Source organism: Aptenodytes patagonicus, chromosome 4 (genome assembly GCF_965638725.1).
Source record: "Aptenodytes patagonicus chromosome 4, bAptPat1.pri.cur, whole genome shotgun sequence".
NCBI lineage: Eukaryota > Metazoa > Chordata > Aves > Sphenisciformes > Spheniscidae > Aptenodytes > Aptenodytes patagonicus.
In genome coordinates, this window is record NC_134952.1 from 12,936,585 (window position 1) to 12,961,225 (window position 24,641).

General features: G+C 42.5%; 1 protein-coding gene across 3 annotated transcripts in view; it reads right to left on the reverse strand.

Annotated features, from left to right (window-relative positions):
* The window catches only part of SORCS2 (sortilin related VPS10 domain containing receptor 2), a 636,731-nt gene extending 615,751 nt beyond the window's left edge, over positions 1 to 20,980 (reverse strand). For all 3 annotated transcript variants that reach the window (XM_076335889.1, XM_076335888.1, XM_076335892.1), the window contains exon 1: positions 20,609 to 20,980. In XM_076335889.1, coding sequence (XP_076192004.1) covers positions 20,609 to 20,980 — 372 coding nt within the window. The remainder of the gene's footprint in view (positions 1 to 20,608) is intronic.
* Between the last annotated feature and the right edge of the window lie 3,661 nt (positions 20,981 to 24,641).

Sequence of the window (24,641 nt, forward strand, 5' to 3'; positions counted from 1 at the left end):
ACCCACCACAAACTTCCATGTTTTCTTATGGCTTTGTACCACAACACTTACAGGACTGTTTCATGTCCTGTACATCTCCACTGAGACCAAACAACTGGCACTTCAGTAATGGAAGTGGAACGCTACGATGACATATTCTAACATTAAAACATTAACATGACTTTCTCCTAGACATTCCCAAGTGAATGGTGGCACTTCCACTATTCTGCAGTAAATTTCAAAGCAGGTATCCTTTGAAACGAAACATATTATGACCATTAGCAATGCTAATGCAATGCCCCTTAAATAAATGCATTTTCTACAGATCATAAATAAAAATCCCTTTCAAAAATAGAAAGATATCAAGACAAATATTGAGGTTTATTAGGGCTACAATTATAAGCAGAAGGTTAGCTAACACTATCTAAATATTTAACCTTTCAGAGCTCATTGCTGGAGTACAATGGTCGATGTTGTACAACACGCATATAGATCCCAGGCCTTCCAGAGTACCGATTACAGTGATTACAAAGCAGGTAGGTTAAATTTGTTGTCTAAGTAGCTTAGCAATTGACCCTGAAAGTAACTAAATATGAAGGCACAGTTAATTTTAAAGACACACAGATTACGTTGCTAATACAGCTCTAACAACTGGAACAGGAACAAAGCATTGCCCCAAATTACAGTGACAGTCATGTGAAAGATTCAGGAATTAAAACAGGGTCCTACTATATCAAGTTTTAAGCTCACTTTGCTAGACCACAGATATCCCTCATTATACCTTAAGACCTCATATGGCAATTATTTTAGCCCAAAGAAAAATTCTGCAGCGCTCCACTGATTTGTAATTCTTCTGCTCTGGAGGAATACTCATATTCCTTCGCAAACAGTTTAAATACTAATTATTTCTTTGCTGAACCCTGCAGTGAAACTCATATTTAGAAGGGGCCATGTAAAAGCACTTCTAATATTTCTGCTGCTCAAAGAGCAATACTCCTCATCCGCTTCAGTGATTTCCTACCCAACAGGTACAACATTGAAGTAATGAGCATTATAAAACTTAATACAGTGCCATATATATTTTATGGCTCTGTAGATCCAGATCAGAGAACATCCAGATTGTTTTTACAGAACTAATGCCAGACACATTTCAAATTATTATGTATGCAACGATTCTAAGAAATTTATAACTCTTACCAAATTAAAATTAAAAAAACATATAGTTGAGAAAAAGAATTTTAAAAATCCCAAACATTCTTTGAGGAAGGTAAAATTTCCCAATGATTTTTTAAGTAGATGTTATTATGAAAGAAAATAATATATATCAAAATAAAAAGTGGCTTGGTAAGAAGCATATTTCACTAATGCAAGTATCAGGCATTAAAAATATATGTAAATGAAAAAACATTCACAATGCTCTACTGTTTTTACAGCACAGCATTTAAAAAACAGTGTCATGTAGGATGTAAAGCCACATGAAAGCTCTGGATAAGGGACTGTAAAATGAGATTCCCTTATATCAGACTAACATCAGAAAAATAACTTTCTTCTGTAGCTTGCCTCTCTTTTCCCTTCTGTTTACCTATGGTAACATGATCACACAAATTTCCAAAGTATCCAAACACTTCATGATCTTTGATGTTGCCCTTATAACCGAAGAGGCAGAACAAGACTTCCGTATGTGACATTTAGATATAGAAGGATTCAAGTTACCTGCTCAAGGTTGAACAGAAAGCCTCTGGCAGCCCCGCGAACCAGAAGTGGTTCTCCTGAAGCCCAAGAGGTGCAAAAACAACCAGACCCGCCTCGTTTGCAATTTCTACAGGAACCGCATCATGTTGCAACCACTGACAGTCCTCTGTAGAGAAATCACAACTCACCTGGAGTCTGTCTTTGAACTGACAGAGAAACTACGGAAACAGAGGCTTACGCTATTCGTAATGTGAGCAAAAATGTCCTACTTTAGGAATTTGCTCAGGAAAAAGACTGGCTTTGGATCAGTTCCAGACCAAATGGTTTGAAAAAAGTACCCAATGTCCAAATATCCTGATTTGAAAGCTGTTCGAAGTTTGTTCAACACTGTTCATTTCCATCAAACACTATGTTTTTCCTGTACTCAATTTCTCTTCCTTAGCAGCAAGTTACAGCCTGGTGTAATCACGAAGCATTAGCTCAATATTGGCCAAGTATAGCAAGAAGAGTCCGCATGAGCACGGTTCTCTGATAGCAGTGCCATAGTTAAAGCCGACATAAGTTGACAGGCTTCCCCAGGCTCCTGGGGAGGAGTCGTCCAGGGACTGCCCATCCCAGCCTCACTTAGAAAATTTTACAAGAGAACACACTATATTTTATTTATATATTTATCTGTGTTTTCAAAGAACAGCAGCTCAAACTTCTTCATTAAATCTACAAACTATACAGGCAGGGTAAGTGCCTGAAACCACCTGCATGTTTCACATACAGCACATACACAAAACTGAATTTCTGTGTGAACACAAAGTTGAGAACATACAGACTTGGAAAGCACAAATTTCATCAGAACTTTTTCCAAATCTAGTGAAAAGTAGTTTCACACAAAACCACTCATCTGAAGTCCAGCTCTTCAGGAACAGAGGGCAGGATACTGCCCGCTAGTGCTATTGCATGTTGCTTTTCTGACCTACGTTTGACAGAATAAGCCTGCATGTCATCACCACCCTGAAGCATGACCAGGCCTGTCTAAGGCCAAATTTCACCATTAAATCCAGAAACACCTTACATAAAGAGCAAATCTATGATTTAATTATTCTGCGCTTAGACAAACAAATTTTCCATTGAGTCTATTTCTACAGAAGCAGAAATCTACTATTTCCACAGAAAAAGCTGCAGCCTTCAATTCTTGCCAGAATATTCCCCTCATATTTAAGAAACCCGATCAACATTCTCAAAGGCTCCGATTTCAGTGCAAATTACATGTCTTAATTTTATTTAAAATGTCTTCTGGAAACTACTGAACATCCTCTCCTTTGATTTCTCACAGTATGTCTCAGGCATACACGGGGAACTGCCCAGGAACGTATTGCAATACCAAATATACTTTTGGTTCAGTTTAGTTGTGTTAACAAAGCACAGCCATCCCAGCTGAATTTGCCTTGTAGATACGGTATAAGCAGCACTGCTTAGTATGCTTCACAGTTGCCTCTAACAAGGTTTGAATGAAGGACAGAACAAATACAAACAAAATTATCTTACTTCCTATTGCACTTAAGTTTTGACAGACTGGAAACTTTCCAAATTCTTATATTTTGTCATTAAAATAGGAAAATCCAGTCTGCTACAAATGGAGAATGGTCCAATTAAACACGTTAGCTACTGAAGAATTGTCATCTCTGGAGCTGCCTTGAAGCATGATGAGTCAACAAATTTGCCTGCTAAGGAAGCATCATGTATATAATGATTGAAGTTTGTGACATTAGCAAAGACCCTTCAAGAATGAAAAGTGATACAAATTGCTGCAAGCTTTGCTTTCTAAACTTCTGATTGTTCCTAAATACGACACAAATAAAATCAGTCTAAACCTATTCATTTTTCCAACATCCATTAAGGTCTCTTAAAAAGTCTACCCTTAGGGACAATTTGTCACATCTCAAAATGATGACATTTGCACCGCGACATGCTGACATTATACTATCCCATCAACAAGTAAATGTCACAATTTGTGACATAAACACTGCCCTATGACAACCTTTTGTTAGCCTCAGTGATACCATATACAAATATTTGACCGTGTAATGCAAATAGAACCAATGACACCTTTGGGACCAAAGCAGCGCAAGTCTGTTCCCTTGTGTAAGCCAATGTCAGCTTATTTGCTCCTAATTCCACGGTATCAGAAAAGCCACAAGTGCTACATGCTCTGATCCAGCGACAGAAAAACTCTACTTCACATCCGAACAAGAATAGTCTGACGCAGAAGGAGTTAGGTCATTGCAATAGTCAAGCTAAATGAAGCAGTAACAGAACTCTACAGTCAGTATCCTTAAGCAGTAATAGGGCAGGGTGAATTCAAATTAGCCTTCTAATTGTTTTCTCTTTAACTTGACTATTTAAGTCATTACCTAAGTTATACATTATAGTGCCCTGAAAATTTTTATTATAGAACAGACCTGCCTTGCTGCACTACTGTTCCTTCACCAAAAAATTGAGGGAGAAGAGCGAAAGCACCATGTTCTTTTCCCCACATAGATATAATAATGATGCCTACTAAAACTGTGTGTTATTCCTCAGAATTATTAGCATGCATGTGGTTCAGAAACTGCAAAAAGCAGCTGGGTACACTAAAAAATTACAAATAAAGTTGGTCCTGCTTTATTATCAGGATGAGCCTCATGCTGTTAGCAATGAGAGATCCCTCCTAACGCTTTTGGGGCTTAAATGCCTCTTAACTAATATAGTGACTAGTACGGTTGCAGCACTAGCCTAAGGATCTGATCCAAAACACACTGAAGCCTGCTGTTGCCTTTTACAGGCTTTGGGTTCAATAATACTGTATGGAGTGCTATTGCTGTCATAGCTAAGTGACAGCAGAGTGCATCAGTGAATTCGGAAGAATGAGACTCCAATATAGGGAGCCTTCTACAACAGGAAAGTGACGACGACTCAGGTCTTGTTTCTCTCTGTTGAACTGATTGCCTGTGCAAGGAGATTGATGCAGAAATCAATTCACTCATGCCAGCTGGTTTCCCTCTATCTGCAGTGATGGTAAGTTGATCGGGATATTAGTTTCCTTCATCTGACGTGCCTTTCATATGTAACATGCTGACCCTAGTCACGCTGAACAAACCAATACAGCAGCTAGAAAGATTAAATTAACCAACCCATAGAAAGGAAGGTAGAGGACTAAGGTGGGGTGAGAAGACAAAGAAAGGCAAAAAACAACAAACCTCTGCTCAAGCTAACAAGCTTGCTTTTTCTAGATGAAGTCGATAATATAGAAATGTTTAGGGATAGAAATGTTTAGGGAAAAAATTGAAGAAGAAAAACAGCAAGAAAGAACAGTGTGGAATTCAACATTTAAAATATAATTCTTGTGATATTACCTGTTTCTGTTTACTTTTCCCCATTTTGTAGGCTCCTGCACCTCTCCTTTTCCATTACTGTGAACACTCCACTAACTGTGAGACAAATCAAAGCTAAGAATCCTGCCACAATAGGTGAAATTTAAGTCAATGAAATGGTGCTGCTCTACTCTAGCTGAGAAATCTAATCACGGCTCGGGTTCCCGTGGAGCCTACAGACAGTCCACTATAATTGAATGTTTTTATTGATATCCTTCAATCCAATATTAAAAATGAAAAGAGAGCACTAGAAATCTTTATTTAAAAATCATGAACTATTTGTAAATAAGAATGAGCAAGAAGATTTTAAAAATTCACCTTCAGCACTTCACATCACATCTAAGAAACTTGATCATGCCTGTTTAATAATTGGCCTTAAAGTAACTTAAGAGGAAAGGACTGATTTTCATTTTAACAGAATCAGCAATTTTTACTGAACAAAAACCTAGCTTAATTATGCCATGCAAACTTGGAACGAACAAGCAGCATTTCTTGTATGTATCAAAACAATTTTATTATACAGCACACCAGAAGATCAGCTGTTTTAAAGTCAAACACTGAGACATCAAAGGCATTTTTTTAATACTTGGAAAGGGTAAGACATTTGAATACTCTGAGGTAAACTTTCATAAATTAAAAATGAGACTCACTTGTTGATAAGAACACATACTGTATTGGTTATGTACCAAGAGAATAATGGCTTGAATTTAAAATTAATCCTGGCTCAGATGAGGTTGTCCCTTTAATGAACACTTATTCAATTTTAAATAACCAAGGAAAACATTCAGGATACTTAGTACTTTTTCTATATGACAGTACCATCACACAACATTTTTAAAAAGATGCTTTAATAAATTCCATAAAAACAAAAAGACATCTAAAAACCACTTTTGCCGTGCATCTTTCTTTCTAAAAACAACATTCACTCAAGAGAAGTAGTACCCTTTAAACTTCCCAACTTGGTGAGAAACTTACAGTAGAAAAGTACTTCGTAAATTATGTGTTGACATGTCTACTTGTTATTTTATATAATTTGTTGGAATTTAAATACTATTTAAATCAATATAGTGAGAAATGGTTTTGAAATTCTAAAATGTAGCTACAGAGCCACAAAATTTAAATCACTTGGAAAACATACCCCAAAATTTGAACTCATTTAGGTTTGCGGAAAGGATGATGAAATCAATAGAAATTCAGTACTAGCAATTTTGACTAACTAACTGCTGCATTTAAGTACATAAGCTCATCTTCCCCCTCATTTTCATGTTTATAAACAAGGTATGCTTCTTGCACCTGAGAAGCTCTTACAGTTACCCCTGAGCCCCAAATTGCTGTTGGCCAGGAAAGGTGTCTTGTGAAGGATCACAAAATATTCATCTGAGTCTGATGCTCTTCCCTCGATATCCATGGGTCTAGCCTAGCACAGACATTCTTATGTTCTTCTTAGAAGTCATTCCCATAAGACAGTATCAATTTCATGTTAGATAAAAGCACTCTAAATCTGTTCCTCTTCTTTCAGTCCATGAACTGTAGTGACTGCACAGCAAGTGCACTTGCATCAGAGAAACAAGCTGTGTCAGAAACCAAGACCTTAGCACTTTCCTGCTTTTGACTCCCATGTTTTCAAGGCTCAGCTAAAGCCACAGAGCTTGCATATATGAGCTGCAGAATTTCCCTCCTACGACAGCTTCACACTCATTTGCTGTCTTTGCTTTCCTCAGCTTGCATTTGTTTTCAAAAGAAGCTTCATTCATTTAAATTCCTGCAATAAGGAACAGCTTGTAAATATTTCATTTCGTTTAAAGGAAAAAAGAATTCATTGCCTATAGGTTACAAAAAGTAATAATGAGGCATACTTGGCAAAGTCACATATCAGAATGACATCACCTAAATATCAGAATGACATGCACTAATATCTGAACTTAATCCAGACAATAAAATCCATGGTAGTAGACATTTCAGAAGTTGTGTTTTGCTCACAATACCTCATTTATGCATTAAATCTAACACTGAATAGATTATGATTCTTTTTCAATTAAACCTCGATGAGCAGCAGCGTAATTCCAGTGATGGGTAGTATACAAATTCTTATTAGATGGCATGTGCAGATTACAGAACTGGATGACTGGAAATGGGATTTTGAGTCTTTCATTCCTAATTATGCTCATTTAAACTCACCCAGAAGCTTGACACAGAAGCACTCTGTCATGTCCCCAGTCCAAAACTAACCCTAGGTCAGTTTGAGAGATGACTTCACAGCTTTAGCCTGGGGGCACGAGGTGAAATACACTGCTCCTGGGCCAGTTTCCATTTAGATCATGTATTTTGGGGACAATGGTTTTTTTAAACATCTGCTATTGCTATCCTCTAGAGCTACAGATACTGCCATGAACGCAAGATTTCCTTAAGCAATGCTGCGCTGTCTGTCCAAGCCTACAGACAACATGTGACCAAGTGTGACCATCTATATTCACTGGAATGGCAGCTCCTAAACTGATGACATGTCTGTGTCATTACTAACCATGTCTTTGAAGATCGTTTTTTCCAGATGGAACGGGGAAGATGATGCTGTTTAAGCCCTCAGGGGTGAGAAAGGTGATTCAATACAGAGAATGAAATGAAGGGAGAATAACAAAGGAGACACACAGACAGAGAAAAGAAAGGAGGGAGGAGGAATGAGAGACATACAAAAAAGCAGACAGAAAAGTAACAGAAACAAAGGACAGATGCAGAAGTTGCCTAAAGGGGAGCAGAGTTTCTCACTGAGTGATAGTGACTGTGACAATCAGGTTCAGTTAATAAATACAAGTCTCTTTAGTTGCTACAAAAAATAAAAAGCTTGCATATTTTTTGCAAACCCTCCACATACAACAGACTGTGGATCAAAGACTATGAACTCTTTATATTATTTCCTGGCACACAGTCTATGCCTAAATGTGAATTTCAGTGCTCTCATCTCAACGGGCTTGACTTCTGAGCTACCGACCCCTGTGAAACATCGCGTTGGACTGAGTCCTGCTCCCTCAGGGAGCCTCAATATACTTCACAAAATACAGCAATGCAATAACCAGACTTGCTGGCAGTTTCTGCAAACAAGATAAAGATTATATCCTTCTCTAGCCTTGCATTCCCATCTTCAGGAACAGTCTCTTCGCAGTCACAAACATTAGAGCCAAGATGTAATCCCTCACAATAATATGGACATTGATTCAAACAGGAAGTGGAGGGTCTTCTTTTCATGCAGCTCTAGTGTTCATAAAACATCTCTTGCCTCAGAAGCACATACAAAAGCAGCTCAAACATTCCTGCGTGCTTGCAGACTGACCAAGCCAAACCAAGTCCACTCGCTGACGAAGAAGCTTGCCTTTCATTCAATTCTTAAATTGTGCCAGTTTGTGCCAGTTTAAGAAGTGGCTTTTCTGCAGTTAGCTAAACTAAAAAAAAAAACTTATATTGATAATTTACCAGCTAATAACCTAGCTCTCACACTGATTTTATATGGTAGCCTGATATCAATTATCTCCCTCCTCTCCCCCAAGGGTTTTTTAAATAAAGAAATGGACCATAGGGCACAAGGTGCTTATACAACGAATTTAAAAATCGCTGTCTCTTAAAAGAGTTCTCCAGGAGCAATGAGATTATAAAAGGAATAGCAAGGCTCAAAACCCTCTAAATGTAGCCCACTTTTTAAAAAACCATCTGTTTTAAAGCAGTTGGAAGAAGAAGGAGGGAGGGAGGGAGGGAGGGAGGGAGGGAGGGAGGGAGGAAGGAAGGAAGGAAGGAAGGAAGGAAAGAAGGAAGGAAGGAAGGAAGGAAGGAAGGAAGGAAGGAAGGAAGGAAGGAAGGAAGGAAGGAAGGAAGGAAGGAAGGAAGGAAGGAAGGAAGGAAGGAAGGAAGGAAGGAAGAGGAGATCTTGTTAGCGGCCCTCAGTGCTCCACACAGTAGCCCTTGAGAGATGCTGCATGAAGATGAACATATGTATTTCATTATGAACTGAAAACGTGTTCACTGAGCTACACCTTACAATTTTTAAGCAGGGGTGCCCAATTCAGCCTATATGCAGGGGAATGCATTTCCTTGGCAGAAGCTGGTGGGAGCCAACAGCTTAATCAGTGAATCACAAAGTGGGTTTCACGGAGCTACAAAAATGCTGTTCAGCTGATGCGCAACATACTTTCTTGCTTCTCTTCTTTACAGTGGTTTTAGACAGAGTTTAATAATAATATTTGTGACCCAAGAGAAATTTAAAACATTGATAGTGGGCTGCTTGCTCCAAAAATATGGGCACTTTTGCTCCATCCACACATCCTCCTCCCTCCTGCATGTGCTCAGCAGCACCTCGGTGGATGTCACATACAAGAGAGGAAAAAATAACTCTGGATTCTTTCATATTTGTTTTTCCTATCAGGCTGGGAAACCTCAAAAAGAACAAGATCAGGTCTCAGCTGACTCCGCCAGTACCGGCCTCCTTCATACAGAGGGAAAGAAAAGCTCAGGACCACCAATAGTAACAGCTTCCCAATTCTCTACCCCGAGCACCAGCACAGCCAAGGGCAACCAGGGAGTTCACCGCCAGTCCTCTGTAGTCTGTCACTGGTGCTCAGGACACAGCTCCCACTCCAAAGCCACCATATTCCCAACATAGATGTTTTGCATAGTTTCTGTTCAGTTTGTACTTCTCACTCAGGGAAAAGAACATGTTTCAAGACTGCTCTCAAGGCAGCTGAGACCTTTTGACATGCTTGTCATTATGTGGTTGGGTAACAGGCAGGGAAACATAAGAAACCACTGATTAAAAGCCAAACAAATTAGCAAAATAAGAAATGGCCCTCTAAATGAAAAGCTGCAATTCTGACGAAGTCCTGGTGCCTGTGTGGGGGCATCTGAGCCTGGGAGAGGAAAGCTTTTTAGTTCATATGCCTGCTTGCTTCTATGCTCTAACCACATGAAATACTACAATACCCAAGACTCCAAAGGCCCATACACATCAATTAAACTTGTGCGGTTTACAAGACTAAAATGAGAGAGGCCAGAAGGAATGATGTTCACATAGCATACCTGCAAACCAATACGTAGCAGCCAAATCTAGTGTGAACCCTTACTACTCTCAACAGGGCCCCATAAAGTGCTCAGAAAGAGCAGAGTGCTCTCGCTCTAAAAACCAGCTGGGAACTTAGATATAGAAGTATGTTAATACCAACCTGTCGTGAGTAGGATACTGGGGTTTTAGTTAAGAATCATAAAGATTAGAGCCTGTAAGTACAAACACACAAACACATAGCAGATCCCAATCATTTGATTTTGACTTCCTTTCCCACTGGGGAGATCACTGCAGGTTGAGGTGAGTTGGGCAAAAGAGCATTAGTGTTTCTGTGCCATCCAACTGCATGTGGTTATGGTCTCCAGCGTCACCAGCCAGGTCCCTGGGCATCTCCAGGCATTTGCTGCTACAAATCTCCCCACAGTTCACCTCACGAGCTATGGAACAGGCTGAATGTTGCAGCGCTGTGTATGTGCACTACATCCCAATGGGTCCCCATTGCCTTGTGGCGGTAATTGATTGACAAAGATTGGCACTCAGAAAGTAATCCACCTGTCGCTGGCACGTGTTGCTTTTGTTTGTTTCTGTTCTTATGCCTCATCCATGGAGCCCCACAAAAACCATGCATAAAAAAGAGCTGCCCATATAAAAGGGGTTCACAAGTTCCCTCAGGGCTATACTCTTACCACTACCTATGTTAACATTGATGCCTACTTGTGCTGAACACCCAACACAATGCCTAGGAGCATAAAAGAACTGAGAAAAGAATATTCTGCTTTCCATAAATGGCAAGATTTAACAAGTACTGCTGCAGATTTAGATGCCTTAGACTCACAGGCAGTTCCAGTCCTCCGAAAAGAGGAGGTATACAAGGTATTTTTCTGCTAGCAAACACAGGAAAAATATCTTATTGAACTTAGACCCGGGAGGATTTTATGGCAACCTACCATCCCCTGCTACAATTGTGTTTTCAATGAAGAAACAACTATTTCTTCAGAATCAGTCACATTTAACACTGTGAAACACTGCCCAAAGCTCAAAGAGTGATTCCAACATATTCCTCTAACCCTCCTGCTCCATCCCCTTGGGCATCTGTCTTGCAGTGACAATTGCTGGTGGAGGCAAGCATGGGAATGCATTAACCATAAACAGGCTGTTCTTCAATACCTGAGAAAAGCAACTTTTCTCTACTGTAGTTCTTCAGTTAGGGAGGCCAGGCTATGCACTGCTAGAATTTACAGGTGGAACAGCTCAATCCTCAGTCATCATCATGATTATTTATTGGTATTACAGAAGCACCTAAATGCCACCAACTCGCAGCAGAGCCCCAGTACACCACATCTTGCTCATCTTGCTGTTCTTTCCCTGTGGCACTTTCAGTCTGGGGAGCAGAGAAGAGACAGCAACAGTGATGATAAAAAATGTGTTTTCACAGAGTGTAGGTTGCCGTCTGCTAAAACTGAACACACTGGCCAGTAAACATGGGCCTACTGCTCAGTAGGAATAAGGACATGTCCCGGTAGTTGGTGCTTGCAAATACACTTCTACGACACTTCATGCAGTTTTGCCGTACCTCCGATGAGCTTCCAAATACCATGAAAGAAACAGATTTCATAAAGTGAATGGGGAAAAAATAAACATTAAATACATCTACTTCATCTACTAAAACAAACTTTTAACAATGTTACTGCACAGAAAACACAGAAATTAGCTTTTTTGCTAATGACCAAATTATTTAAGTGTTTTTATGACTTATCTTTTTTTTAAAAAAAACCCACTACTTACTGTTCTGCAGTTTTCTTTTTAGAAAACACAGATAATCACGAGGACATTAGAGTGATTAAGAGGGAAGCCAGAAATGAACAATAACGTCTGTGTGTATGTACATTTCTAAAAATGTGCCAGTCAAATACACAGTAGGTAGGTACTATTATATGTAGGTACTGTCCTATCCAGATGGTGCAATTAAAGAGCTAGGAAAAGTGAGTTGTAAAGGAAAATTTTAAAGGCCAAAATAAATGTTATTCAGAGAAATAATTACTACTCTACAAGAGTAGGAAAGGTACAAACACCGAGAAAGAAGCACACTTATTTCAGTATACCAGTCAATGAGGGCAGAAAAAATCATGCTAAATACAGGTTAAGTTTCACTGAAAATGTTTTTAGTCACATAATCTTAAGTCTGTTCAATGATCTTGAAATGCCAGACTCTAGGCATTTAAATTAAACTGGACTACACATTAAAAGGAGCCCTGGTCAAAACAAACATCAGAACAAGCAGAGAAGTTTGCATGACCTGTGAGAGCCTTTTCTTCTCTAATTCCTACACTGTACTGTGAAACAGTCAAAGGAAAATAGAAACCATAGATGTGATTTTCTATGGTCCTGCCTCTTTTCGGTGTTTAGGTGATAACCATTACTTTAGTATCAAAGTGCCCAACTTATTTAGAACAACAGGAATCCTAAGGGACAGGGAAGTACCGTTATTCTCACATTGCAGGTGGGAAACTGAGGCACAAAATCTATGTAATGCAAGTGCTATTTCAGAGGATACTGGTGAGGTAACTGGCAAAGTTCCTTGGTACTCCTATTCAGCTTCAACTTTACCCAACAGCCATTTATTTGGAACCTCACGCTCTACCTCTGGCCAAGCCTCAAATTTCCCCAAGGTACCACCGTGAATACCACAGCACCGCTTCAGAGTTCATGGACATGGTGATGGGGCTACGCAGAGCATCACCAGCTCTGCCAAGGACAGCACACACACTCTCAGTCCTGCGAGACAGCAGCACCTCAGCATCTTTCCTCTTTCCACAACAGCCTCACACAGGGCTGACAAAAGCCAATAGGATCCATAAACACAGCACTTTCTCCAGTCACCTTAGCAAAGCCAGCGAGTCCAGCAGATGTGCCAGCACACACCTACAACGCTGAGCATTTCACAGCACACAGTGGCAACTCCCTTTGAAACACAGCTTCTCACAGGAGGTGACACTGCCCTCCTCACTCTTGCACAACAGCACCAGGGTTAGAGTGCTCACCCAGCAGAAGGGTCTAATTCCCCCTTCTGCATGAATAGTTGAAATACACATCTCCTGCCAGAACAGACTCACAACCCTTACTGCTAAAACTGTTCCACTTTTTCTTGATGCATTGCCGATCTACTGGTTTGGACAAAGGAGAGATTGACAGAAAAACACACCTACATATATACATACAGAGTGGGCATGTTTCTAAACTCCTGACTAACTCTCAACTCGGAGGAGAAATTTTAGGCCTTGTCCCAATGACTGCTTATGTATGAATATTCCAAGTCATTAGAAAAAAAAATACTTAAACAGCTGTTGGAGCAGCCCTTGGACTGAAACTTAGACCTTTAGGTAATTTCTGTCAATGTACATCCTTTAAGCATGTAATTCTGCTTCTCAGGGATGTATGCAGGTAGAACTGTAATTATAAAGTCTTTAGAGCTGCACCTTTATTTTTGCATTGGGGTTGTGCAGTATCTACCACAACAGAGTCTTAATCCATAACTGAAACTCCAACAGCTATGCTACAATAAGTAAGTAAGGAAATAACTGCAACAGCAATAAACTCCAGACATTTGGGTTAGCAATAACTTTAAATAAATTCTGTGTTTTATCAAAGTTTGTCATCTAGCCCCCTCTACAATAAGTGGAGAGAGATACATGCTTTCAGAAGTCAACTAATCCAAGCTTTCTCAAGTACAGATGTTAAGATTGTCAGGGGAGAGATCAACCCAGGGACCATCTCCACCTCCTTCCTACTGCAGAAGTCCAAGCTTAGACTTGAAGGCTGAAGTTAGGCACGACAAAGGATCCCATCCAGTATTTCTTTCAACAGTGGTTTTGTCCTTGATGGTTTGTTAGGGTTTTAAATTATTATTACTGGGGCAGAGGGTTGGGGATGGGAATGGTTGGTAAAGAATGTGAGACTATGGGAATAAAAATGCCAAAGGAATGTTGCAGGTCATCAAGTTTCATCCTGAGCTACAGTGAGCAGTCATATACTGCAGACTACTTTCAACCTACACTTTCAGCCTTTGCTTAAATGAATTTGTGCTTTCAGGAACTAGAAGGATCTCACTTGCACTGTACTGCAGATTATCTTTCCTTATGCTAACATCCTTCGGTCTTAGTTGACAGGACCATGGTGGACTTGGCAGTGTTGGTGGACTTGGCAGTGTTAGGTTTACAGTTGGACTCGATGATCTTAAAGGTCTTTTCCAAGCTAAATGATTCTATGAAAATATTTTATTTGGACATACAAAGGGCTTGGCATAAAAACTTCCGTAATCTGGGCAATTTCATGTTTTAGATTCATAAATCAGTACACACCTCACAGAACTTCCCATTTTAGCAGAACAATTACTGTTTTTCTGAAAAGCTCATCATTTTCCCCTTCTGTTCTTTCAAAAAGAATCTACTCGTCTATTGAATTTTAATAAAATCAAAAGGGATGTCCTCATTTCTTTCTCCAAAGATCTGTATCAGTAGATCCCTAACACTGTCAAGCTTGGGAAGAATGCATTATGTTCCCACTGTGATATGTGAACCTGCTATCAAGAGCCTAAACATATATGTAACGATTGGTATTAAGCCAGATTTGGTTTATCATGCACACATAATACATCAGCAGTATCAGAGATAGGATTTCAATCTGGTGTCTGTCTTTAGTGTTCACCAGTAAATTTCCCTCCTAGATTTAAACTCTCTGAGCTCGTCCCAATGTCAGCACAATAGTACCTACTCATGCTAAGGCTGCTAGTAGCATGCTCCTAAGCAAACCAGGCAACGCCATTTAAACCAGCAAACCAGGTAAAACCAAGCGTGATTGCAGGTGTGGAGGGCTGTGGATGGAGGAGGACTTTCAAGCACGTTTGAAACACACACTTACTAATTAAAGTATGTATCAATTTTAAGTGTCAGGGGACGAGAAGAGGTGCGCTCTCTTTTCTTTAGCAGCTAGAATTTCCCAAAATGTGGAGAGAGCTCAACAGGCAGCGACACGACTAGCAAGCTGTAGGCCTGGAAGAGAGGGAAAACAGAGGCTGGTAGAAGCAAATAAATGAAGTAAGCCATAAACTTTATACCGTGACAAAAAAAAGAAGAAAAAAAGATGTTAAACTCCAGAGTTACTTCAGTCAGATTAAAATCATTCTGCTTTCCGTGTGGGATTCTGCTGTTCCAGTCAAATATGATTATTGGGTTTGGTTTCTGTTTGTTTCTTATCGCACTATCATCTCAAGGAATTTAAAAAAAAACCCCTCCCTATGGGTAATCTGCCTTTCACTTTGCAATGTATATGCCATTTATCAAAGGTCTGAGCTGTCAGGATTTTTGACCTCATGCTCCCTTTAGTTTCATAAAAAGTAGTCTTGCTACTCCGGCAAAACAGCACCAAAACCTTACCACACATGGACTTTTGCTCAGTTTGGATAGGTAATTACATTTACCATTACAGATTCTGCTACAGTAATATTGAAGTCAATGCTTTTTATAGATCCTCTCAGCAAAATTTATTGCAAACTGAACAAAACAGAAAACCAATTAAATAAAATATCTGCCAAAGGAATACATTTAGTGATCACTAGACTGTATAAATCATATATGGTGAAACTGTATCTCAAAGAGTAATATTTTTTAAATTAAACACAGTATCTGTATATCAAATACAGAAAAGTCTGGATCAGCTAAAGTTTTTGTGTGTAGCAATTTCTGTAGGTGTGCGATAAACCTTCCTTTCTGATAAGGTGCTGCTAAATATTAAGACTGGAAAAAATTGCATGTATATTTATGTTTATTTTCCATAACAAAGAGCTACATGTTTATGAGGGATCATGACATCAACTTACTGGACAAGTAAGTGCCTGCATGGACTTAATATTTTGACAACAAACAAAAAAAAAGGAAATACTGGCACCATGAAACTGCAGGCTTAGAACTAGTTGGCCAAAGTCCTGTTCACAACACTTTAGCAGTCTGCACACAGCATGAAGAGCAGCCCATGAATCAAAATCAATTGTGAATATGAGTCTCATTCTTCCCTTATTTCTGTTTTGGCTTTGATTGTTTTTTACATCAGCTAGTATTAATGCACAATGGGAATTCTCCAGGAGAGTCAAAAAGAATATAGTTTTGCAAAGAAAGTTGTTTACCTAGCACAAAAAAGCTCCTGGGATGACTATAAGGTCTCTTCTAAGGAAAAGTAGGGTTTTTAAAAGCTGTCATCAACTGACTATTTTTCCCCAAATCAGAAAGGGTAGTGTATTTTTAGTAAATCTGGGAACATACATATTCAGCTTAACACAGTAAGAGGCTATTCTGTAAGCACGCTACCTGTATATATTCCGATGCACAACTCCATGTTATTTATCAGTTACACAAATGTCAGTCACTAGCCCCTACCAGAGTAAATGGTGCACTGCACCACCCACCTGTCATGTCTTCAGTTTATGATATTTTAAGACTGGAAAGGAAATTAGTTCCACTTGCATGAGCCTTTGTTTGAAAGTAATAGCGCACAACAGATTTCTGTGGGCATAGGGGACAGAGAGCAGAAATACTAATTGTAGGAATTCACTAACCAGATAGATACACTCTTGATGTTACAAGGACTAGCTTTGCAAGACTTGCATCACTAGCAATGGTTTTAACTATGTATCCCACTGTCAAGAAAAGTCAGGGACAGGCTTATCGTTTATGGAATTTATAAATAATTAATTATTAGAGTACAAAATAAAAGTAATGAGGACACAAAACAGGAAGCAATTTGCATACCTCCCTGCACAGCTCGCTCTCGACAAAGCAAGGAAGCGTACAGTGATCTTCCCCAGTTATTCAAGCTCACTTTACAATCAGTGCAACCATATACTCTGCTATCAAATCCACCATTTCTCCAGTTCACAAAACTAATGGCATTAGGAGAGGATAATAAAGTACACGCCATTCTTCTACAGTACAGAAAAGAAGGGGGAGGAGAGAGGACCAATTTAATTTATAACCTCCTTAGTTTCTTTCAAGACATCTCATGCAACCAGAAATCACATGCTCCTATTATTGTGGCACAGGAGGATTTACAAGATGTAAATAATTTTTTTAAAGCTCCATGTGCCTATCAACCTAACGTCTGCCCCTTTCAAATTTATTTATTTGCCCTTGATCCACACACGAGTACTCCATGGTAGCACTTTCAGTGAACTATTCATGCAGGTGAACATCCCTCAGAGAAGCAGCTGCCCCCTCTGCTTTTATGGTTATTTGTCTCTCCATCACAGAGCTCAAAGGAATAATCCTACTGCATATTTCTTCTTCATTTATTTTACTAGGTGAGGTGTTTAAGAGGATATATGGTCATCTGGAGCTCATCACTGTCAAATTTTCAGCCACACAGCTGTAAAGGGTAAAGAAACTAGTTTAGCTCCTTGGTTTACAAAGTGCTGAGTACCTCCAATGAGGTGCCAAATGTGTGTGGTGACACTTTAAGATTACTTAGCGCCTCCTGAGGTTCGCAGGGCCTGATCCAAAACCCCACTGTTATGAATGACAGTCCTCCCCTCAACTGCAACGTGCTTGGGACAGAACAGCGCTTCACGGCTCAAGCCTGTGCTTCTGAGGCAAGGCAAGATTTGCCATAGATTTAAGAATGCAGGGTAAGGTGCCAGGTTTGAGAAGCACTGGATCCTAGCGTTCCTACCTCCAAACACTTAACTCTGAGTAAAATAAATACATACATACATATCTATACAAACAAACATTCAAGACTACCTTAAATATGTTTTGGATCAGGTACTTATTTTCAATTGTTTTAATCTCACATAAATACAGGCAGCAAAATTCTCCCCAAACCCTTTAAGCCCATCCTGCTTCCATTGGGCTTAATATATTTCTTCCACTTCTTTTAAAAAAAAAAAAAAAGATTCTACAGACTGTCTTTACAAATCATGTTTCTCTGGAAGCCTCTGTTAAAATCAGCTCTTCTACTGGAAGCATGCAATAAAACAAAGCTAACAAGAAAAGAAGGTGCAAAAAAAATGCTGACAGTCACACTGTAAAACATCCAGTGCAAAAGGACCAGCTGCTCTCATTTGGGTTAAGGCAGCAAAGAGTCTTTCATTACCAGGTCACTCGTTCAAATCCAGTCTTGCTTGATGGTAATCATCCAATGGCAGGCAGAGTAAGCAACGTACTTTTTAGAGTAACTCTACAAAAGTATTTTTTATTGAGTGTGTAAATACTGTAGAACGTCTGCAGGCATTCATGATGAGAGTATCATCCTGCAAGACTGAATTAGTAGATAGTAACTAAGCAAACAAAAAAGAACTAAGTTGCAGCAAAGACTGTAAGCACTTTCATCTATTCTGACAGTTGCCATTTATCTTTGCTTGTGAAGAGACTACTTGGTAGTATTCTAGTAAGTGAACTGTAGCATACCGTGAAAAAATAATAACATTTTAGCAATACAAGCCCCCACTGCAGCATCTGTTATTAAATCTTTGCAGAGAGGCAAGGAGAGACCACTAGTTATAAACGTGGATTAGCAAGGTTCTACTATATTCGTTTTAGAGTGCAGAGCGCTTTGCATGAAAGCTGTTACTTGCCTTTTATGTCAAAAAATGAACTTATGCCAACTTTTTAATACTGAATTCTTCAAGGGAGTAGTCCTAACAGCCTGCAAGCACTGTCCACAAAAAACTGCAGCAGTCTAACAGCAGAGAAATGGAGGAAGGACAGAATCAGAATAGCTGATGCTACTGATCTGCAGCGTTTTCTTTTCACAGAAAATGGCCATCATCTTACGCTTCCTTCCTGAGCAAATCAAAAACTGCCTTTGAAAGTGTCAAGCTTTATGATGCTGACTCCAACTCTGACACCTGATTAGACAAGAGCATTAACACAAGCGCTCAGCATGCTCAAGGGAATCACTGTATCCTCGCCCGTGGAGCCTTAGCAGCTCCACATCCTGGTTGACTCCCTAGCAAAACAGGCAAAAGACAGGACTTGAGATCCTAGCGAAAGGATGATAATTCACACACTTATGAGAAGTACAACACAAGCTCTCTGAACTGAGCCAAGTTTAAGTAAACTTTATGCTGAATTCACAAAGTTCAAGCCCAGTCCGAGCTTAGCTGAACTGTAGTAAAAACACACAAGAGTTTTCCAGAAACACTAAAATCCTCCAGGAGAAAGTTGATCTTGAGCCTTCATAACGATATTTTCCTGTCTATGAAGTTACACAGACAGTGCAAGGTGCTATGTAATATTTACCTATGACGCTCACTGTTATGATATAATGTTTCAGTGAAGGATAAATTAGAAGCAGCAAATCCCTGAAACCACTCGTGCAAATACACAACCATTAATGGGTCGATACATAAAGAAATGAAGACTAGCTGAAATTGAAAATGAGTTAAAAATAGATTATGGGTGCTCACCGTGAGAGTTGCTGTCTAAAATAGGTAATTAAATAATAAAGGCAAGGCACACTGCTTTTACTGTGAAAAGTTGTGAACACCGATGCTCGAATGCAGTAACACGGGTCCCAGCGCGCGACTTTTATCCATCGATGAGGCTGTAAAAATCCTCGGAGAACTGCTGCTATTCCCTGACCTTTGCGGGAATCACCCCGCGCCCCCGGCGGGGTGAAGCCCCGGGCCGTGCCGGAGGGAGGCCCGCCCGGCCCCAGCCCTCCCCGAGCACCGCCCGCGCCGTGGCAGAGGCCCCGCGCCGTGGCCGAGGCTCCGCGCCCGCCGGGCGGATCCGCCGCGGGGCCGCCCCGCTCACCCGCTCCTGCCGCTCACATCCACCTCAAGCCCGGGGCTGGGTTTTATTTGATTTTTGTTTTGTTTGGGGTTTTTCTTTCCCCGGCGCTTGAGGAAGCAGAGCGCGGCGCGGGAAGATTACACGGGGATGATTGAATCGAGGTGAATCGATTAAACCTCGACAATTTAATTTGGGACTTTATGCGGGGCTGGAGGAGATAATTCCCGCGCCGTAGCTCGCCCCCTGCCCCTCCTTTACCCGGAGACCTTCGCACAGCCCCGGGGGCACGCCGATCACACACGGGCACCGGCTCGCCGCTCCGGGGCCAAGCCCTCCCCCCCCCTCCTCGCAGCGCGGCGCACACCGCGCACCCGGCCCCTCTGCAAGATGCGCGCTCGCAAACTTTCCAAACTTCTGGGGAAGTGGCAGAGGGTGCGCGGGAGCGGCTCGACCCCGGCGGCGCTTCGCCTCCCAGCGGCACCTCATCGGTCGTCGGGGCGCTGGTCGCCCCGAGAGCGGCCCGCGGGGACCCCCGCGCCCCCGGCCGGGCAGCGGGAGCAGCGCGCTCCGGCCGCGCCGAGCCCGGCGGAGCGCAGGCGGCAGCGGCAGGCTGCGCCCCGCAAGTTGGGGGAGCAAAGCAATGGTATGGGCAGGGGTAAGGGCAGGGACACCACCCCCCCCGCCCCGCCCGCACTGCCCCTCGCACTCACGCTGCTGTTCTCGCCCGTCCAGTGCACCATCGCCTGGTTGTGAGACGCGTCCCCTTTCAGCACGAAGGAGGTGCTGATGAGGGAGACCTGCTCCCGGCCCGCCGCCGAGGATGCTCTCCTGGAGCGGCTGCCCCCCGCCGCCGCCCCGCCGCCGCGCCGCGGCTCCGGCGGGCTGCGCGCCCCGCGGGTCAGGGCTCCGGGGCGCGGGCGGCCGCAGGGCTCCGCGCAGCGCAGCGCGGCGGCGGCGCCCAGCAGCGGCGGCAGCGGCAGCAGCAGCAGCAGCAGCAGCAGCAGCGGCAGCGGCGGCGGCGGCAGGCGGGCGGCCCCGCGCGGAGCGGCGGCGGCGGACACGCGTGGCCCGCCGTGCGCCATGGTGGCTCTCCGGCGTGGTAGTGACAGGCGGGGAGGTGGCGGGGAGGGAGACACCGCCGCGGAGGGCGGGGGCGGGGGAGGGTTGTAACCGGAGCGGGGCTCGCGCGGCAGCGGCGTGTGCGGGGCTGCGCGCCCAGCCGGGGCGGCGCCGCCATCTGCTGGCCCGCGCCGAAACGCCGGGCGGCGGGGGGGCTCTCGCACACACGGACACACGCGGGGTCGCGGGCACGCTCGCCCGCGCCCCGGGTGAGCAGCGGCGGGGACGGGTCTCTCCCGGCGAGGCGGGAAGGACCCGGCATCGGCAGAGCCCGCTGCTTGTGAAGTTTCGCGCTGAGCTCCAGGGAAAGGCTTTTCGAGAGCGCTCTGAGCAGAATTCACGCAGCCCCTCGGGGCGGGTGCGCCGCAGGCCGAGGGTCGCTGGGGGCGAGCACGCAACCCCTGCCTCTGCTGGCGCAGGGGATGGCCCTGGTTTGGCCGTGAGTCCCAGGAGGCTGCAGCGAAAAAGTCAGAAGGGGTCTGTTTGTCAGCACTTGGAAGCCGAGAAACAAATGAAGCAGGTGCAAAAATACAATTCTTGTGATTAAGGCGAGAAGTGCTTCCGTGGAGGATGGGAGGCCATCCTTTCTTCAGCCTCTCAGCTCCTAGGAGCACCAGGCTTGTCACCTGCATTGTCCAGAGCCGATCGCTAATCCAGTATTTCCCACTGTGGGGATGTGTGACTTGTAACTTGTGACTGATCCATGGAAGCACCAGGAAGTGCTCAGGGCAGTGTGGTCACGGCCAGGAGGAGCAATGACTGGGTGTGTGCAGTGTGGCATAACTCAAAACAGACAGGTGAAGCAGCGGAAGAAGATTTAAGCATCACAGATTGGATGCTCTCCCTGCTCCACTGCAGCATGCTGTGTAACTGTGAATAAATTAGTGCTTGCGAAGCCGTTTGATGCCGTGAGAGGGAGCAGGTTAGAATCACAGGGTAACTGAGGTTGGCAGGGACCTCCGGAGGATTCCTGGTCCAACCTGCTGCGCAGTCCAGGGCCAGCTCTGAAGCTGAATCTAACTTCACAGTAAGATAAGGTTGCTCAGGCCCAAATGTCAGAAAACATGCTTGAAAGACCACCGAGGGAAGTAACGACTCCAGCTACAGGGAGACACGTTAGATGACACCTAATAGAAGAGATCTGGGCTGGGCAAAACCAAGGTGAGTAAAGTTAGTAAACCAGCTTTAGTTGTAAGCTGCCTTTACCCTAATGGCCTAGAAAATTAGGATTACAAAGGCTTTTCTAGGAAGATTAATAGAAAAAATAGTATCCACTGGTTTAACTACACCGTTTACAGGCCTGGGATGACTACCTTAATGACCTAAAGTAACCTCGTCATCCCAAATTCATGTAAAAATGACTTTCAGCAAGCTGTATGATTACCTATTAGCTGTACACCTTCAGTGCTAGAAGACCTATGGTAACCTGCCCTGTTATTACTGTAGTGGCTCAAACTATAAGGCAGCTTCAAATTCAGGACGACTCTCACATTTCAAAAGGAATAAAGGTTAAAAATAATCTTAAAAATAATCCTATGGGCTTTTTCCACAGCTCCCAATAAAGTTCTCTTTCAGAGTCCCAAGCGCAGCCCCACAGCCTCAAAACGGCTTCTGCGCAACCTTCCCCCTCGTTCCTCCAGCGCGGTGTCTGAATTAACAGAAGAAATTGCCCCTCCTCTGGGAAACTCCAGCTGCCAGTTTTGGAGATTCTGCCCCAAACACCCTGCCACCAGGAGCCTGAGCAGCCAACAGGAACTCAGGCAGGCAGCACCACCTGGCCCAGGTCACCAGAAGCTGCCCCTGGGACTCCTGAAGGGGCTGTATATTAAATTCATTCCTGAAGCACTTTACAGCTTGTGTAAAAAGCAAGTCAATTTTTTTTTTGTTTTAATTTCAAATCTTGACTTCTGGAGACAATATTGAAAGCTCAGAAGGCCTAGGAGAAGCTATAGGGAGCTGTCTAAAGGAAGTGAAACATGACCGTGATACGAGAATGATCTTTGCATGCAGTTAGTTTCCTCCATAAGTTAGTGTCTCATCCCTCTGAAACACAACCCTTGTAAGGGGAAAAACACCTGGTTTTCAGCAGGCAGAAAGTTAGTTTTCCAGACAAAAGCCTCTTGAGTCTTGCAAACTGGTCTCAGTGACAGATGGTGGTCAAACGCTTGTTTGAATCATTGCTGTTTGGACATGTTCTTCAGCAGTGCAGAAATTAGGCAGTGATTCAACCGCTCGCAGAAAACACCTGAGTGGAAAGTCATTCCTGCTGGGGTAACACTCGCCTGTTGAGCGTGTCACCTTCCATCTTCTGCACCTCTGCACAAAAAGGAACAAGGGAAAAAATGCAGTGCTGAATTGTTAAGAAAACACTGACCAACATGAAGGGGTGATTTGTCCATTAATAGGACTTCAGTAATTTTGATTCTGACATTGTGGCCTATCTCCTGTGAAATTGCGAAGATTACTCAACATTTGTAGAATAACCTAAAAATACTCAGAATAGATGGTAGGGCCTGAGTCCCTACATGTTAAAACTGGCATACAAAACCTAATACTTCATTTGAATGAATACAGTCGGACTTTGTCATGCTTATCCATTTTGCATTCACCGCTGTGTTCGACAGGTAGGGCTCCCAATGAGCAGCAGATAAAAGATGATAACATCCACGTTCCTAAGAGTCAAACTCTTTACATCTGTCAGTAACTGACATTTCCCACAATGAGACCTAAAAAGAAAAAGAAAACCAAGCAGTAGTTCCAGAACTAATGAAGCCTGGTTTCCTCCAGCTTTGCATCTTATGGTCAACTGCAAGGTCTGCTTGAATCTTTTCCCGCTGTCAGAATTCTTTCCCACGTATCTTCACAGGAACCTAACAAATCCACTAATAAAGTCCTCCTTGTCTGCCCAATCACAAAACTTGCCATTTATTTTTGTGACCTCCCCCTGTTTCCCAATTTAGTTGAAATTGGCTTGTAAGTTCAGAAGATGTTGACGAAGGTGGATGGACAGACACACAGCCCAACTGATTAGTCACCGACAAAGAATAATTGCATAGGCCTTTTATTCTTAGGCAAGTCAATTAAAAATCTCACCTGAAGGATGCTAAAGCAGAGAGAAACGGATGTAATTCTTATTTCTCTGTATGAATTGTGAGATTTGAGTACATGGGGATGAATCACTCAACCTACCACTGCGCTTGTCACTAACTGAATCCCTCAGTATCAGGCTCTTAAGAGGTCAAGGATTAAATGGAAGCAAAGGCAACCTCTCTATTTTCCTCCTTTAGAGATTATCATAACCAAGACAGATGTATGGGCAATGCTATGAAATATCTGCACCATCTCTTGTCTCTGCAATAGACATTCTCAGGACAGATAAAGAGAACTTCTGCCACCAAGTGAAAGGCTTTTACCTGGCCACTTCTTCAATGGCTGTTGAAGCTGTTTTTACATCAACCAGATTAATACACAGTTACTGAATCTTCCAATCTAATAAATAATGCATATTTAATATATCAGTATATAATAATAAAATATTGTAACTCTAGACTACGGATATGGTAGCAACAATACCTGCATTGCATTATCTCACTACTGTGTACGCTTAATGACAGTATAGTTTCA